Raw genomic sequence first — 16,208 nt, 5'->3', positions numbered from 1 at the left:
TATATTTTTATTCATATAATAATATTTAATTAAATTTGTGGAATTCATTTACGTGTCACATCAGCATTTAATAGAATTTTTAACGAAATTATGACAGAATAACCATATTGATTTTCGACAGCCATTTTCAAAGATTACAATGATCAATTTTTAATTTCGTAAACAATTTTGATTTGATGGGCCAATTTCAAAGATCAGATAAAAAAACCCTTTTTCTTATTCTTTGTGTAGAATTTGACTTTTTTTTTTTTTTATTCCACTTTGCTGTCTATATCAATGAAATCCAGACGTGCTGTTTTTGTCATTCCTAGTCATAAATTTCTGATGGAAATATGGGATCAAAATTCTAACTTTTAGGTCAAATCTTCCACAAGAAAATAGTTATATTTCATATCTGAAGTCTTCATTCAACAATGACGTTCGTTCACACTTCAGAATTGAGATCCCAGGAAACTTCACTGCCGTATGTCCTTGCCTTTCACGTACGTCATGTTTGGCAAATGGACCAGGGGCCAAGGGGAGTTCAATTTATACAAACCGTAGATTTACCCCTTGAACTTTCACCTAGTTTTCGATTTCTTCCATGAACTTTTCAATTGGAAAATTAAGAACTCAAACTAATTTTTTTAGCCGATTTGCCCGTACCTAAGTAAGACCATGTGCACAACATATGAGGGTAGTTAAGTCATTTCACTCTTAAAAATGATTAAAAACTGAAAATAAATAAAAAAACAAAAATTTCCCTCTATTTTTCCTACTAATTCCTATCATCAATTTTATTTTTCCCTGTCATTCCAATGCATGAGAAATGACATATGGTGTTATTGTCTTCATAAATAGCTAAGTTAGTCTTTTTCTTGAAGCATGTACTACCATTTTTATTTTCTCTAACAAATTAATAATTTAACAAATGCTCATAGTGTTATTGTCTTCAAAGCAGTGCATTAATATAAGAAACACATTCATAATACTCATAAAAAAATGCTCAAGATGATTACATACTTTTCATAATGTCATAATAATCTCAATACAATTCCACAAAATGATCCTTAAGAAGTTGGAAAACATAAGAGATTTTACCATCCATAAGGTATAAAACCCATAAAATCTCGATTACAAAATATGGGCATTCCACCTAACCAAACACAAGCAAAATAAGGTTTTAGTTCTCAAAACAACAGCACAAACATTCTGCTCGAAACGCACATGACACGTGGAGATCAACTACACTTTCCATGGCCTTCCTTATTTGGTTGGAATCTTGTACCTAAATCTATTTTCATTTTTGATGGCTGAGTAAAGTTGAGGGTGTTATGTTTTCCAACTTCTTAAGGATCATTTTGTGGAATTGTGTTGGGATTATTATGACATTATGAAAAGTATGTAATTATCTTGAGCATTTTTTTATGAGTATTATGAACATGTTTCTTATATTAATTCACTGATTTAGAGACAATAACACCATGAGCATTTGTCAAATTATTAATTTGTTAGAGAAAATAAAAATGGTAGTACATGCTTCAAGAAAAAGACTAACTTAGCTACTTATGAAGACAATAACATCATGTCATTTCTCATGCATAGGAATGACAGGGAAAAATAAAATTGAGGATAAGAATTAGCGGGAAAAAATAGAGGGAAAGTTTTGTTTTTTTATTTATTTTCAATTTTTTAATCATTTTTAAGAGTAAAATGACTTAACTACCCTCACATGTTATGCACATTATCTTACTTAACAGAAATATAGATGGAATATATGAAAAACTAATGGTAGGGGGCAAATTGGCTAAAAAAATTAGTTTTGAATCCTTAATTTTCCAATAGAAAAGTTCAGAAGGGAAATCGAAAACTAGGTAAAAATTCAAGAGATAAATCGACAATTTACTCATTTATACAAATACAATTTCTTGCCGTCTAAAACTTTGGCAAATTGCAAGCATGTGGTTTTTGTTCGTCTTGTCCATCGTTGGTCTAATACCATGTATAATAGTCAACTTGTTGGGCTTCTTATCTTCGTATCTCATATCCCTGGACTGTAAAACTAAAGCCTAATTTTTTTTTTTTTTTCTTGTCGAACAACTAAAACCTAATTCAGGAATTAAAATATTCGGCTCCTTAACTTATACGGAAGAATTCTTCCTCCTTACACACAAATTACAGTTTGATATGTGCACATAGACTTTTCTCTTTGTGGTTTTAATGAGTTTTTTTATATAATATGTCATTTATCTTTACAGACAAATTGCAGTTTGACATGTGATCATAAACTTTTTTTTTAATGATTTTAATGAGTTCTTTTTATAAAATAGCAATAGGTGCTGCTTAAGAGAATATTAACTTACGTGTCAATAAAATAGTAATAGCTTTTGGAAAGATCTAAGCAAGTGTAAATGAAAAGTTTTGACCATAACTTAACAGATGAGTGATAGGCGCAAGCGCGCAAGAATTGGTGGGTTTTCTACCCTTTCTCCATTGACCATCATTTTCCAAGTCCCCCCACTTGAATTCCAAACCATTTAAAAAGGAAATGATCACATCCTCTGAGCTCTAACTAACTTGCCATCAACACAACCGCGGGAATCAACGAACTTTTCAATCCCTCTCCCTCCAAATGACTAAACAAAACACCCCAACATCTTTTCTCCAAACCCACCTCCACTTCCTCCTCCTCCTCCTTCCCCTCCTCCTCCTCCTCCTCCCCCATGCCAACTCCCAATCCCTCCAAGACCAAGAACAAGCAGTCCTCCTAAAACTCAAGTCCTACTTAAACTCTCCGCCATTTCTCAGCCATTGGATCCTATCAAAATCAAACGCTTCTTCCCACTGCTCCTGGCCTGAAATTTCCTGCACCAACAACTCTGTCACCAAATTGTTTCTCTACAACAAGAATATAACCCTACCGGTGCCATCCTTCATCTGTGATCTCAAAAACCTCACAGTCATTGATCTCAGCTACAACTACCTCCCCGGAGCATTCCCAAAAGCTGTCTACAAGTGTTCCAAGCTAGAGTACTTGGACCTGTCTCAGAACTACTTTGTAGGCCCCATTCCTGATGACATCGACAGCCTGCCCCGGCTTCAACAACTTATCCTCGCCGGAAACAACTTCTCCGGTGATATTCCTCCCGCCATAGGGCGGTTGCAAGAGCTTGAGAATCTTCAGCTGTACATGAACCAGTTCAATGGCTCTGTCCCACCAGAAATAGGTAACTTGTCAAATCTCAAAGACCTGGACATGTCTTTCAATATAAAACTTGTGCCTTGGAACTTGCCTTCCAATTTTACCAAGTTGAAAAAGCTCAAGACTTTATGGATACGCCAATCGAATTTGATCGGAGAGCTTCATGGGACACTTGGGGAGATGGAGGCACTTGAACAACTGGATTTGGCAATCAACAGTTTGAGTGGGGAGATTCCGAGCGGTTTGTTTTCGTTGAAGAATTTGAGTATAATCTATCTCTTCAAGAACGGGCTTTCTGGGAAGGTTCCTCGAGTGATCGAATCATTGAACTTGAGCATTCTTGATCTCTCTAACAACAATTTAACAGGGACAATACCAGAAGAGTATGGAAATCTTACCAAATTAACAGAATTGGCTTTGTATTTCAATGGTTTTTCGGGGGAAGTTCCGAAGAGCATTGCCCGCCTGCCAAACCTCATACATTTCAAAATCTTCAACAATAATTTGTCAGGAATATTGCCTCCAGAGTTTGGGAGGCACTCAAAACTCGAAGCTTTTGAAGTTTGTGTCAATAGGCTAACCGGAAAACTGCCAGACAATTTGTGCTATTGGGGTAAGCTGGAAACACTTATAGCTTATGAGAATCATCTCAGTGGAGAATTGCCAAGCTCTCTTGGAAATTGCAGCAGTTTGAAGACTGTCAAAGTTCATGATAATTTACTGTCTGGAAACATTCCTAGTGGTATGTGGACGGCGCCAAACTTGACTTCTATGCTGATAAGCAACAACTCGCTTACCGGCGAGCTTCCTGAGAAGCTTTCATCAAATCTTTCGCGGTTGGAAATGAGAGACAACAGATTTTCGGGCAACATTCCAATCGGGGTGTCTTCCTGGAGGGGTTTGATGGTTTTTGACGGCGGTAATAACCGCTTTAGTGGTGCTATTCCTCAGGAATTAACCGCGCTTTCTAGCTTATTGACACTTTCTCTCGATCAGAATCAGCTCACCGGCTTCCTTCCATCGGATATTGTATCGTGGGAGTCACTCACTAGTCTTAATTTCAGTCGAAATCAGCTCACCGGAACAATTCCTGAGAAACTGGGTCTTCTGCCGGGACTTACTGAATTAGACCTTTCAGCAAACCAACTTTCTGGCGAAATTCCGGATCAACTCGGGCATCGGAAGCTCAACCAATTCAATCTCTCTTCCAATCACCTCTACGGGAAGATCCCTACTGAGTTTGAAAATGCTGCGTATGAAGGAAGCTTCTTGGACAATCAAGGCCTCTGCGCAACTAGCTCGTCAGCAAAGCTCCCCATGTGCAATTCTGAATCCCAAAAGTCCAGCAAACTTTGGTCGAAATCTCTTGCGCTAATCTTATCTTTTGGCGTACTGTTGTGCTTGTTGGCTATTTCCATCTCGTTCTTCATGGTCAGAAGTTACTGGAAGAGAAACGGTGGATTGGATTCTAAATGGAATCTCAACTCATTTCAGAGGTTGAATTTCACAGCGTCAGAAATTCTATCGAAGCTCACAGAAAGTAATCTGATTGGAAGTGGCGGGTCAGGAAAAGTTTATCGCGTTCCTGTGAATTGCAATGGTGATGTTGTTGCTGTGAAAAAGATTTGGAAGAATGAGAATTTAGAAGAGAAGCTTGAGAAAATGTTTCTTGCAGAAGTCAATATCTTGAGCTCAATTCGACATGCCAACATAGTGAAGTTGATGTGCAGCATTTCCAGTGAGACTTCAAAACTTCTCGTCTACGAGTACTTAGAAAATCGGAGCCTGGATCGATGGCTGCACAGGAGAAATAGGCCATCCAATCTCTCGAGGCCAGTCCATCATGTCGTGCTCGACTGGCCTGAGAGGTTGCAGATTGCAGTGGGCGCTGCTCAGGGCCTCAGCTATATGCACCACGACTGTGTGCCGCCCGTGGTGCATCGCGACGTGAAATCGAGCAACATTTTGTTGGATTCTGATTTCAATGCAAAAATAGGAGACTTTGGTCTGGCCAAGATGTTGGTCAAGCAAGGAGAACTTGCAATAATGTCATCTGTCGCTGGCTCCTTTGGCTACATTGCTCCAGGTAGACCTTATACCCCACAAATGCTAAAGTTAGGGCATGTCTGAGACCGCTTTTAGAAATCACTTCTATTATAAGTGCTTTTGCAAGAAGCGGTTTTCTCTTCTGCACATAAAATTCTACTAAAACCCTAGTGCTTTGAAGAAGCATGAACAAAAAATGCTTCCCAGAAGCACTTCTAAATTTTTCTGCCAAACACAGTTAGAAGTTCTTTGGGTTGTCAAAAAAGGAGCTTGCCCTTAGTGCCTAAAGAAGTAAGTGTTATTTTTCTTCATTTCCATTAGCAGTAAACTGGTTTTCCTTGCCCAAAATGCAGAATATGCTCACACAATGCGATTGAATGAAAAGATCGACGTGTATAGCTTCGGGGTCATCCTTCTGGAGTTGACAACCGGCAGGGAAGCCAATGACGGCGATGAACACACTGCCCTTGCTGAATGGGCGCGGTGTCACATTCAAGAAAACAAAGCTATCGCTGATGCTTTGGACAAGGACATCAAAGAACCTTGTCACTTGGACAAAATGTGCTCCGTTTTCAAACTCGGCCTCATTTGCACTGAGAGACTTCCAGATGATAGGCCTTCCATGAAGGAGGTTCTGCAAATCTTGCTCCGATGCAGCCGTCCAGTACTCAGCAGAGAATATACCGAGCATGTTGCCTCTCCTCTGCTCCAAAACTTGAAGCGCAAGAAGACCTTGGAAGACGATGATGGTAGTTTGGTGACCAATGTCTGATGCCTCGTCGAATTCACGAAGAGGAACCGATAAAGGGGAAATAAAACTTTCATTTCGCGTCGGTCTTAAGCTGATCGAATGTATACTATAAGAGGAATTACATAAGACATACTGATCAGATGTATACTAGAGTGCAGCACTGCATCGTTAAGGATGCCGAGCTGCACCCTAGGCGGCGAAACTACCCTGTATATTTGCATATGCATAACATCAAGAAGGGCATAATAACGAGTAGCGAAAATTCTCGAAAATCAGTGAGAACAATCCTATGAAGTCAAAATTTCGTTAATGGTGACCAATCTACTTGACAATTTATCAGTAGAATGATCTCAAATCTTAAATAGTAGAAAGTTTCGAACTGAAAAACGAAACCGTAAAACACGTTTTATTTGCAATAGAGAACGAGAGAATGTTGCGCAAAACATAACTACTCACAGTTTACATCCCCTATTTTTTAAGTAATCCAGGAGAAATTAGCTTATACACTGATTAACAACACAACGCGCCTAAACATCCGCAGCGCGAAACAACGGGCTGCAGCGAGAAAGCTTAGCCGATTGTCTACTCCAACTGCCTATTATGATCCTAAGCCAATTACCAGCTCTAAGGGATCATAAATTATGGATGGGATGCAATATCTCTCGAATTATAAGCTGAGAACAGCTTGAAATTGATCCGAAGGAAATAGTGAGAAGATAGGGTAAACGAAAATATACAAAAATTGAGAATGTCACACTTCATTCATGTACCTGGTCTTGACCATTTTATGACTCCTCTACCTCATGGTACTGGGAGTGAGAGGCTGCCAGGAGGGCAGCTCCAATTCCAGAGCCATCGTTTGAGTGCTCGACAGAAATGTGCTCAGCAACTTCGTCACCCAACAACTCTTTGAGAGTACACTCCATGCTGGTGCGGAATTCGGTGTAGTGCTCATACAAACCACCATCCATTGCAACCACCGATTTTTGCTTCTCTCCATCCTTAATTGTGTCTCTGCCTAACTTCTTAAGCACTCCCAAGATCCCAGCAGCAGATAGGCGGGCCCCACGAGTGGCAACTACGTCGCAGACTGCCACAACAACCTTTCTCATTTTCAAAGAGGTGTTGGAGATCTACAATATTGAAAAATCAACCATAAGCTCATGTCACCTGTCTAGAGATTGGCTTGAAATTTTATAGAGAAAAATATGAACGCTCTTTTTTAAGAGTGAATGTTTAAGGACGCCACAAACAAACAGATGACGGCACCGCGTTCACTCTATGAAAATGTGATTCAATGAAAGGTATCATGCTTTCAACCAGTCCTTGTTTTTACTTTTCTAACCACCCACCCAAAAGAATTATGAGGAGGAAAAGAAAAAATTAAAGTAATTTGCACAGCCGGATAACAAAATGATCATGTTATCCCATAGCATGAGCAATGTACCTCAAGGATGTCCTTGAGTTTGCTCCCGACCACTTTCAGATCTGGAGATGAGTCATGATGTATGGCAGACATGTCAGGAGTCCTGCAATTATTACAACCACGCCATAAAGACTCAGAAAACTCTACACTATTCCGAAATTAATGCCAACCCAAGCAAAAACAATTTGGTAGGAACTATATAGAGGTGAAACAATTTATTTAGCATTATCAACCTTTTGATAGACTGTTTCATACACAGATTTCGTTGTGAATAAAAAAAAAGGGACAATTCGCATGTAATCCACAATGGCAGTAGCAATAAGTTTTAATCTAGGCACCATTGAGAAGCAAACCCTCTTAAAATTCGGCAACACACAAACACATCCAATTTACATACCTCGAGCTAACAAGGTTTAAACCAGTCAGTCTACAAAAGATGTTAGAATATACCTTAGTACGAACGGAATTTTCAGTTTTGGTGGGACAACATCACCAAAAAAGTCAGCTTCTTGAGCCATCTTGAGCAATACTCTGCGCACAATTTCCCCTAAATACATGCCAGAAATGATCTTCTCGAAGATCTGCAAACAAAAATTAAATCCATATGATATATCCATCAAGTCATCTACATATGCAAAAACAAGTAACGGAAAATGTTGTTACTTGCTCTCCAGGGTTTAAAGTCTCAGCATCAAGTGCTTGATCGTATTCTGTCAGCGGAAGGTGTGATGAGCGAAAGTTACCCCACTCCATGTTGATAACCTATCAAGAAAATAAACAAAGAATTAGTATGTTCTAACTATAGAACTAAACCTTAGAACCAGGCAACAAACCATAGTTCCACAATTTGATAGGAATTTTTCGTAACATACTAACCATTTCTCCTGATTTTGGTAGAAGACCATGCCATTTTGGAATGGCATGCGCTTTTTCAACATAAGCAGCATTTGTTCCAGTGCCCAATATCACAGCAGCAATGACATCCTGATTGTGGTACCTACCTCCTGCTAATGTACCAATTGTATCATTTACCTGCATCAGCCTGGCAAGTTAGGATTGTCCAAAATGATAAGCAATAAATCACCAAGGTTTAATTCAGCTCCTCGCAGCGTAACATGAAAATCCAAATTGCTGATATTAAAAACCAAACTGGACTGACCAAAGCTGTAACACGCATATCAAGTCCAATTTTTTCCATTGATTTGGTCAGCTCTCCTACCACATCTTGCTCAACCTGCACAAACATCAGCCAAAAACTGTCACAAGGGACACCCTACAATAAAGATTAGTCCACCGCCGCTAAATTAAGTTATTATTGGAACACATTGATTGGGTAACCTGTAGGCAGGAAATAAAGTAATCTGTAGAACATATGTCAAGAAAAGATAACATAACGAAAGCTCCAATGCCCATTGTATCAGGCGCAGTATCCTCCAGACATGACTTACATGACTAACTATCAAAATAAAAATCAATATAGCAAGAGATGTAAAAGTACCGTGTCCTCAATATTGAAGCCTTTTGTCCACTTAATAAGGGTCCCTGAGGTAATTGAAGTTTGCCACACAGGAAATGAAAAGGTAAAACCCAGCTCCCTTTGTCTACCGGGTGCAGGATGCAAACCTTCTCCTTCTGTTGCAACAAATTTTGCAAGTGCTTCGGCAATAAAATCAAATAATCCCTGAAACCAAGTCGTGACAAATTACAACCATGTTTGAACAAATCTAAGCAGGTTTTGTAAGATTGCTTGAAGAAATACTAACTTCAGAAGTTCCAGTCATCAAATGCGGTGGAATGGAAACTTCGTCAAATTCGTGTTTAACAACATGTTTTTCTTTCCCACCAAGCTGTACACGCAGAACACGGAAGTTTGTCCCACCAAGGTCCAACGCATAAAACAGCCCATTCTCATCCCTGAAATGATAAGAATGAAAGTAATGGGAGTTTGCCATGAATCCAAAAGGTAAATATGGCGGGGAAAAGACACCAAATACAGCTCACACAGGGCCAGCCTATCAGCTCAGTTTATGAACCCAAATCACGAACATAATCTACCCATTTATAACACTCATTCTAAGCTTGTCGACTTTAAATTGCCCTTCCTTTTCCATTTGCAATATAGTATCTCAATTTCTTTTCAATACGATGACACTCTAAAAAGATTAGAAGCACATTAATCCGTTGAGTATAGAACATTATAATCCACTATAATAGCGCAGCCCACACCACATACCGTGAAGAACATACCAAAGACGGAAACTAATAAGAGAGCCATAAAAGCTCCATCTGAAGGACACACGGGATAAGGACAACCGCCAATTTTAGGCTTTTAGCAAATCAAACTTTAATCTCTACAGTTTGATCAAATATTATTTCGAAGCGAAAAATCAATGGGAGCTGCATGAAAAAGCAAAATTCCTACAATCAACTAAAGATAGAAAATTTCTTGACACAAGAAATCAAAAGAGCACAACATCAACAAATAAGAAATAACCATCGCAAGGAAAGATTAATCAATAGATTATACCCAATCCGGAAACACACACCAACTAATAACTTCCACCAAATTACGATACTAACTCAACATCAACATAACTAACTCGTATTTATTAATCAACCCCAATAAATGAGTTCCCATCTCATAAACAACGGAGATTAAAATTCCATCTTTATCCCTTTTAATCAGAAAATTAACAAAAAAAAAAAGGACAAATACACCAGTCCAAACAGAAGACTAATTGCCACAGAACAAAATTATTGAACCCAAACATATTTTTTCAATCCAATCGAAGTTTAAATTACGAGTCTTTCCGATCCCAATCGAAAAATAAGAAATTAAGGGCGGGTGAGATAGACTAAAATACCCAGTGGGGAGGTTATCGACGTAGCTGATGAGCATCTTCAGCTTGCTGCCGCCCTCGGATGCGAGGCCAGCGTGCATTTCCACAGTCATGGCGTCAGCCACCTGTCTCAGCTTCCCAATGGGGGTCCCGCACTTATCCTCCAACTCCCTCAGAATCGCCATCGCCCGGGCCCACCTTCCCGAGCTCTTCATGCGGTGCCGCACGACCAGCGCCGCCGCAGCACATACCGCCGCCGCGCACACCACAGCAGCCCCCACCGCCACTTTCCCCATCACCACCGCCGCTCAAATTACCAAATCTTTGATGGGTTTTTCAATCCGAAATCTCCCGAGTCCGATTTTGGGGTCAGGAATCGATGGGCGGATTGAAATTCTCGTGCTTGCGGGCTTGCATGAGTGAGAAAGTTTGGGTAGTGAGAGAGGGAGAGTAAGAAGTGAAAAATTATAAGTACAATTTTAGATCGGACTTTCGGGGAGGGATACGAATGGAAAATTGTCAAATCAAGGAATTCCAATCTGCAGCCTAGTTTCTCGGAAAACAAAGCTGTATGAGAAAGAGTGTGTGTGCATGCTTTTATGATTTTCTTGGCCCTGTTTGTTTTCTCGGAAAATTAGCCTTTTCTGTATTATTTTTCTGACACTTTCTCGGAAAATAAGAATATATCTTTCGGCGTCAAAAATGAATTTCGGTATTTTTTGGAGGGAAATGGCGGGAAAGTGGGCATAGTTTTGCGTTAAAATTACGAGATTGACCTGTCAGAGTCGAGTGCGAAGGTGATGTGTTATATGGACGAACATGATTCCTTGATGTGATTTGGGATTTTGGAGTTTTCAGTTTAGGGAAGGCTAAGCGTGAGGTTCTCCCTGATTCCAATGCCTAAAGTTGGGATTTTATTGCCTTCCAAACAAAATCTAATATGCTTCAAGCATATGTACATGTTGTTCCTCCAAACAAAAATTAGTATGCTAGCTTCAAGGTTTATAGCTCAGTTGTATCGTTTAAATTTTAGAGTTAAATATGGTTTTCTCGTCTAGAGTAATTTTTTATGTATGTGATTCTAAGAATGTTATAATCACTTATAGATTGAAGTACATGTGTGTTTAACAAATAATATTCCCTCGAGTGATTTTGGCATGTCTTGTCTTGAGTGATTTTGAGAATACATAATCACTTACTGGTGGAAGTACATGTGTGTTTGACGAGTTGTTTTCTTTCAATGAGTGATTCTAATCTGTCTTGTCTTGAGTGATTATGAGATACCAAAAATCACTTATGAGTTGAAATACATGTGCTTTTGACGAGTGGTTTCTCTCTAAAAGTGATTCTAAATTGTCCCCTCTTAAATGATTATAAGAATGCCATAATCACTTAAGGGTTGAAATACATGTGCTCACGAATGATTTTATTTATTAATCACTTCCAAACAGTTGTTTTGAGTAAAGAGATATTGTCTTCGACTCTTCCTCTTTGAATATAATTTTTTCGAATCAAATCTGTATTGCAGAATATTAAATTTTATGAAATGAAAATTTTTGCGAGTGTGGGATTTATAGAAAGGGTGGAAGAGTTTAAGAGATAAGGAAAGTAGACCTTCCCCTTGTGTAAGGTACGACGAAATCAACCTCTAATAAACAACTGCAGCCAAAAGAAAAAAAAGAAGAAGATATTTATGAAATAAGGATCTGCCATCTCACTACGTGGGGTCTATTTGTCTTCAACTTGAGGGATTAAATTAGATAACCCCCACATAAAGTATAAGGCATAATCATACATCTTATATTTGAGGTGATTTTTTTTTTGGAGAAAATATTTGAGGTGATTTTTAGATTAGATGATCTATTCTCTTTTTTGCTAATTTTTTTTTTTGAACAAATGATGTTATTTATAGACTAAATAAAAATGAATAACATTAGATCGTAGTACTAAATAACTTTTTTCTGCTAATTAACACGACCACTTAAACGAGAAGTGATTCAAGATATGTTAAAAGGAATTAAAAAAATGTATCCAACTTGAATGCAGAAGATGGATTGCTTGTTAATAAAACTTGTATATTTCAATTCCTTTCAAAACAGTTGGATTTGAAGGGATAGGTTTCCTTCACATTTAACTTTCTTCTACTTCTCTCAGGTTGAAGAATTCATTCACATCTACCTTCAATACGCATTGAATTCACAAATTAGTTATATTAATCCAATTTTAAACATCAAACGAAACCAGATATTTGATATCATGATTGCAGTAGGATTTTTTTCCGTTCACAAACATAAGATTGAATTTAAGATTATCTTCAAACTATGGCAACCGGAGGAAAAAATATTGTGACCCTACTCAAGAATACAAAGCTTGGTGTTGATAAAGCATTAAGATTCAAGTGCCCCTCGTTAAGTTTTAAGCCAGTTCAGGTCTAGGGCAAAAGGTTGCGAAGAACGGAAGATGATTCTTTTCGGATCTACTTTGTAAGGATTCATATCCTAGCCGTTCATATCGTACGTCCAATTTTCATCACGTACTATTTGTATTTAATTTTAAATAAAAAAAGTCAAATGATTTTTTACCGCATGATGCACAATGAATTGTTAAGACGAGAAGATCTCTATGAACTTCACAATTTAAATCTGAATAGTATCCAAATCCGCAAACAACAATAGCCAGATTATTAGGTCCGGCCAAAATTCGTGACTGGATGCCCACCCCTATTTGGTCCTTGTCCCTCATCTGGAGGTTCCATTTCAGTTCCATCAATAGATGGAATCCCAAAACGTGGTCCTATCCTACATTTAGACACAACTTGTTCCTAACCAAATAAAACATTTGTTATAATTGAAGAACAGAGACAAAATCAATTCAAGCCGACACATGACAGGCCTGCATGTAGGGTATTTTTTTTTCGTTTATGGGAAGTGATTTTTATAATTTTTTTATTCGATTCGATTGATTCGATAGAATGTTACGTTGATGTTATCCAAAGAGCTTAATTTTTTTTTTAGAGACAAGGATTGTTTGTCCTTCAATGCTCTCTTATTTTATGTGATCACGATTAAATTATGTTAATATTTTATATTATTTTTTATAGAGATAATAAGATAAAAATAAATATTAATATAAAATGTTGACGTGGCTTAACCGTAATTACACAAATAAAAAGGTACAGAAAAGCATCAGAAGTGAAAGAGCAGACAATCCTTATCCTTTTTTTACTGTCTTCTTTATAATGAATATATTTCACTTTTTATGACCAGATCGGATGCTCCAATTGTACCAAATTGGTATACATATTTGTTATAAAATAGAACACGTAAAACAAAATGTGTGATGCGTCGTTAATCAAAAGCTACCCTTGTCTTGTAAGTACGAATTACTTTTGGGGAGGTTCTTGTTACAGGCACAAGCAACAGTGGAAAAAGCCAGACACCAACACCCTTATATCCTCGAGAACAAGAACAAACAATGCGCGACTCGATGAGAGAGATAGACACAATCAGGTATAGACAACCGATGATATTTAATTGGTGATGAAACCCTGCAAAATGCATGAATCATAGTGACACATTCTACATGTATTGCGATCACATTTCCTATAGAAAATCAATCAGTCAATTAGTTAGGGTACCTACGGTTTCATAAGAAACTAGCTAGTCAGCTAGTTCCTTGGCAGTGGGGATTTTACAGGAACAAGATAATTCCCGAAGGGCGAATCAAAGATCCTATAGCTTCCGGTCGCACCATCTTTATGCGCTTGTGCAACTGCCGCATTTTTGGCCTGCACAATCCTCAAATTCACTCCGGCACTTGTAGTTTGAGACTCTGGAACCTACATACGTACAGCAACATAGCATTTCCCCCTCAAATCGACTAGTTACTGACGTTCCAACTCTGCTCTTCTTCTCGACCGGTGCAGGCACCTTAATCCCACTGTACATTTGAATACTCAACACCAGTCAGTCCAACTAAGAAGTAAACAATTTCTTCCCGGCTAGTCCAAAACTTATGAAATCACTCCCCTTTTCTCCCCCATGCACTCCATTGTTTCTTTTCTAGTAGTTGGATTCACTAAACCAAAGGAGAATCAAGACGAAGAATCAACGGAAAGAGGCCTAACCCGCAACTGCATTGCTAACTTAAAAGTTAAGTTAGTTAACTAATTCAAGACGTAAAAACGGTTGGTTTTGCCGTTTTGCTGAGGGAGACGGTGCCTCTTTAGTTGTCGTTTCACAAAAAGACATCCAAATTGCAAAGAACTCGACGCTACTGCCTACTGCTACACTGGATTGTCATCAACCTCTTGCCTTAATCTCTGAGAAAGATAATATCTTTCCTTCTTACTTTCAACTACTTGACAGCAAAAAATTCTAAATTTTGTATCTTTTCACCGAACCAAAATTATCCCACCAGATTAATTTACACCCAAGGCCCCCAGCTAGCTCTATTCAACAAATAAATGAAGCAATAAAACAACAAAATTTTAACAATACTAAAATGTGTGAATTGAATAAATCACCATGTGGTTTGATTACCTGAAAGACGATGGTTCGTCGGCTTTACTCCTCCTGGGTTGAGCCGCCATTGATGGCCGCTCAGCTTCACCTTTCTCTCTGACCAAGAACAACGAAGGGCTTATGGGTTTGATGAAAGGATCGATTTTAGACCGCAAACTTTAAAGTTATGGGCTTATGGACCGGACCGGGTCCTCTAACAAAAGGAGCTCTGTATTGAATGGGCTGGGTTTTTGTACTTAGTTGTGGGCCCAGACCATGGTATAATCCAGTTAACACATCACTCTGTGCAGCGTGCAGGTAGTTAAGCTTAGGAATGTCCTTGAGGTGGGGGAAAATTGGGGTTTCTTATCAACAAAACATGGATTAGACATGATTAGATTCTCCATATAATGATAACCCCACGCCTAATTTTGCTCTTTAAGCACTAATCACTCTTGAAAATTTGGGATGATGCCGCACACGCTCTGGATATTTCATGTTAAGTATCACTTTTGAGGATTTAGCAATCATGTCTCTCAAGCACCATTGCCATTAGTTGCTATTTCTTTTTCCATAGCATTTAACCTAGCTATCGTTTACTTTAACTTGCTATATAGTCTTTAACTCTTGAACTATATGTAGACAGGTCGTGTTTTAGGTCATGAGATATTCTAAGATATAGGACATTATGTCTCCAGTTATATAGCAGAATCTCGTAAGTGCTCTTGAAGTAACTATTGTTGATCAACTACTGCTATGTAGTATTCACAAGTGTATCTCGTGAGTTATTTTATCTTGACAACTTCTCGATATGTACTTGTTCTATGACGTGATGACTTTTGACATCTACTAGTGGTTAATTTCCCATCTTCTGGTGGAGGTGATAGTGGCGACCCCTTTGCATTGGTGGGATTTTAATTAATTCAACCAAAATAATATTGATTTGGACGCACTGATGTAGTTAATTAGTTCTCCTGAAAAACAGTCCAATCAAATATAAATCTCCCTCCAAAGTCACTGGTGCAAGAAAACTTGACCTCCCATATCGAACCAAATATATTCTCATCATTCTGCAATTCTTTGTGGATGTACGCCTACATGTTTCGAAAATCAACTTTTTCGGATTTTTGTTTCCATTTTGTCAACCTAAGATAATGTTTTCTTTTCTTAATTAGTGATTATTGAAGTGATTGACTTGACTAATTACTTTATATTTGACACCAATTCGATTTAGTACACAACAATTATTCAAGGTTATAGTTATTTAATCTATCTGAACAAAGTAAATAATAGCTTGATTATTCATGATTAAGATGTGGAACATTCTCCTAAATAGACAGGTTAATCACAATGCCAATTAAGTTGAACCACCAATACGGTTTGTGGGGTACTAAATCGAGTTAAGTCTCAAGAGCAATCTATACTCATGCGACTAGGGTTTGAAATTAAATGTTGCTCAGTG

At 38.2% G+C, this 16,208-nt stretch overlaps 2 protein-coding genes and 1 pseudogene across 3 annotated transcripts; 1 reads left to right on the top strand and 2 right to left on the bottom strand.

Moving 5' to 3' along the window:
* The first annotated feature begins 2,391 nt into the window (after window positions 1-2,391).
* On the top strand, window positions 2,392-6,250 carry LOC137731319 (uncharacterized). The gene is made up of 2 exons (XM_068470426.2): window positions 2,392-5,267; window positions 5,581-6,250. Exons 1-2 carry the CDS (start codon window positions 2,612-2,614, stop codon window positions 5,997-5,999), a joined length of 3,075 nt encoding a protein of 1,024 aa, XP_068326527.2. The 5' UTR covers window positions 2,392-2,611; the 3' UTR covers window positions 6,000-6,250.
* A 108-nt stretch (window positions 6,251-6,358) lies between these two features.
* Window positions 6,359-11,309, bottom strand: LOC137731329 (hexokinase-1). The gene is made up of 9 exons (XM_068470436.2): window positions 10,269-11,309; window positions 9,168-9,318; window positions 8,903-9,085; window positions 8,564-8,638; window positions 8,281-8,436; window positions 8,068-8,166; window positions 7,855-7,985; window positions 7,426-7,507; window positions 6,359-7,111 (listed from the first exon to the last, which is right to left on the bottom strand). The coding sequence occupies exons 1-9, from the start codon at window positions 10,538-10,540 to the stop codon at window positions 6,764-6,766; spliced, it is 1,497 nt and encodes a 498-aa protein (XP_068326537.2). The 5' UTR covers window positions 10,541-11,309; the 3' UTR covers window positions 6,359-6,763.
* Window positions 11,310-13,752: 2,443 nt separating this feature from the next.
* On the bottom strand, window positions 13,753-14,876 carry LOC137729743 (uncharacterized; annotated as a pseudogene). The gene is made up of 2 exons (XR_011068031.2): window positions 14,786-14,876; window positions 13,753-14,183 (listed from the first exon to the last, which is right to left on the bottom strand). The product of XR_011068031.2 is annotated as an uncharacterized LOC137729743 (transcript).
* Window positions 14,877-16,208: the final 1,332 nt, after the last annotated feature.

The sequence above is a fragment of the Pyrus communis genome, chromosome 15 (assembly GCF_041283825.1).
Source record: "Pyrus communis isolate YQ-2024b chromosome 15, ASM4128382v1, whole genome shotgun sequence".
NCBI classification, from domain to species: domain Eukaryota; kingdom Viridiplantae; phylum Streptophyta; class Magnoliopsida; order Rosales; family Rosaceae; genus Pyrus; species Pyrus communis.
Note: the sequence above shows the minus strand (reverse complement) of the source record. Positions and strands in the feature narration are given on the sequence as shown.

Bases quoted from the DNA above. Each gene is read 5' to 3' on its own strand.
- LOC137731319 (XM_068470426.2), top strand. From the start codon at position 2,612: ATGACTAAACAAAACACCCCAACATCTTTTCTCCAAACCCACCTCCAC. The intron at 5,268-5,580 runs GTAGACCTTATA...CCCAAAATGCAG, and splicing joins CTTTGGCTACATTGCTCCAG to AATATGCTCACACAATGCGA.
- LOC137731329 (XM_068470436.2), bottom strand. From the start codon at position 10,540: ATGGGGAAAGTGGCGGTGGGGGCTGCTGTGGTGTGCGCGGCGGCGGTA. The intron at 9,086-9,167 runs GTTAGTATTTCT...ACTTGGTTTCAG, and splicing joins TGATGACTGGAACTTCTGAA to GGATTATTTGATTTTATTGC. The intron at 7,112-7,425 runs GTACATTGCTCA...TCAATATTGTAG, and splicing joins AACTCAAGGACATCCTTGAG to ATCTCCAACACCTCTTTGAA.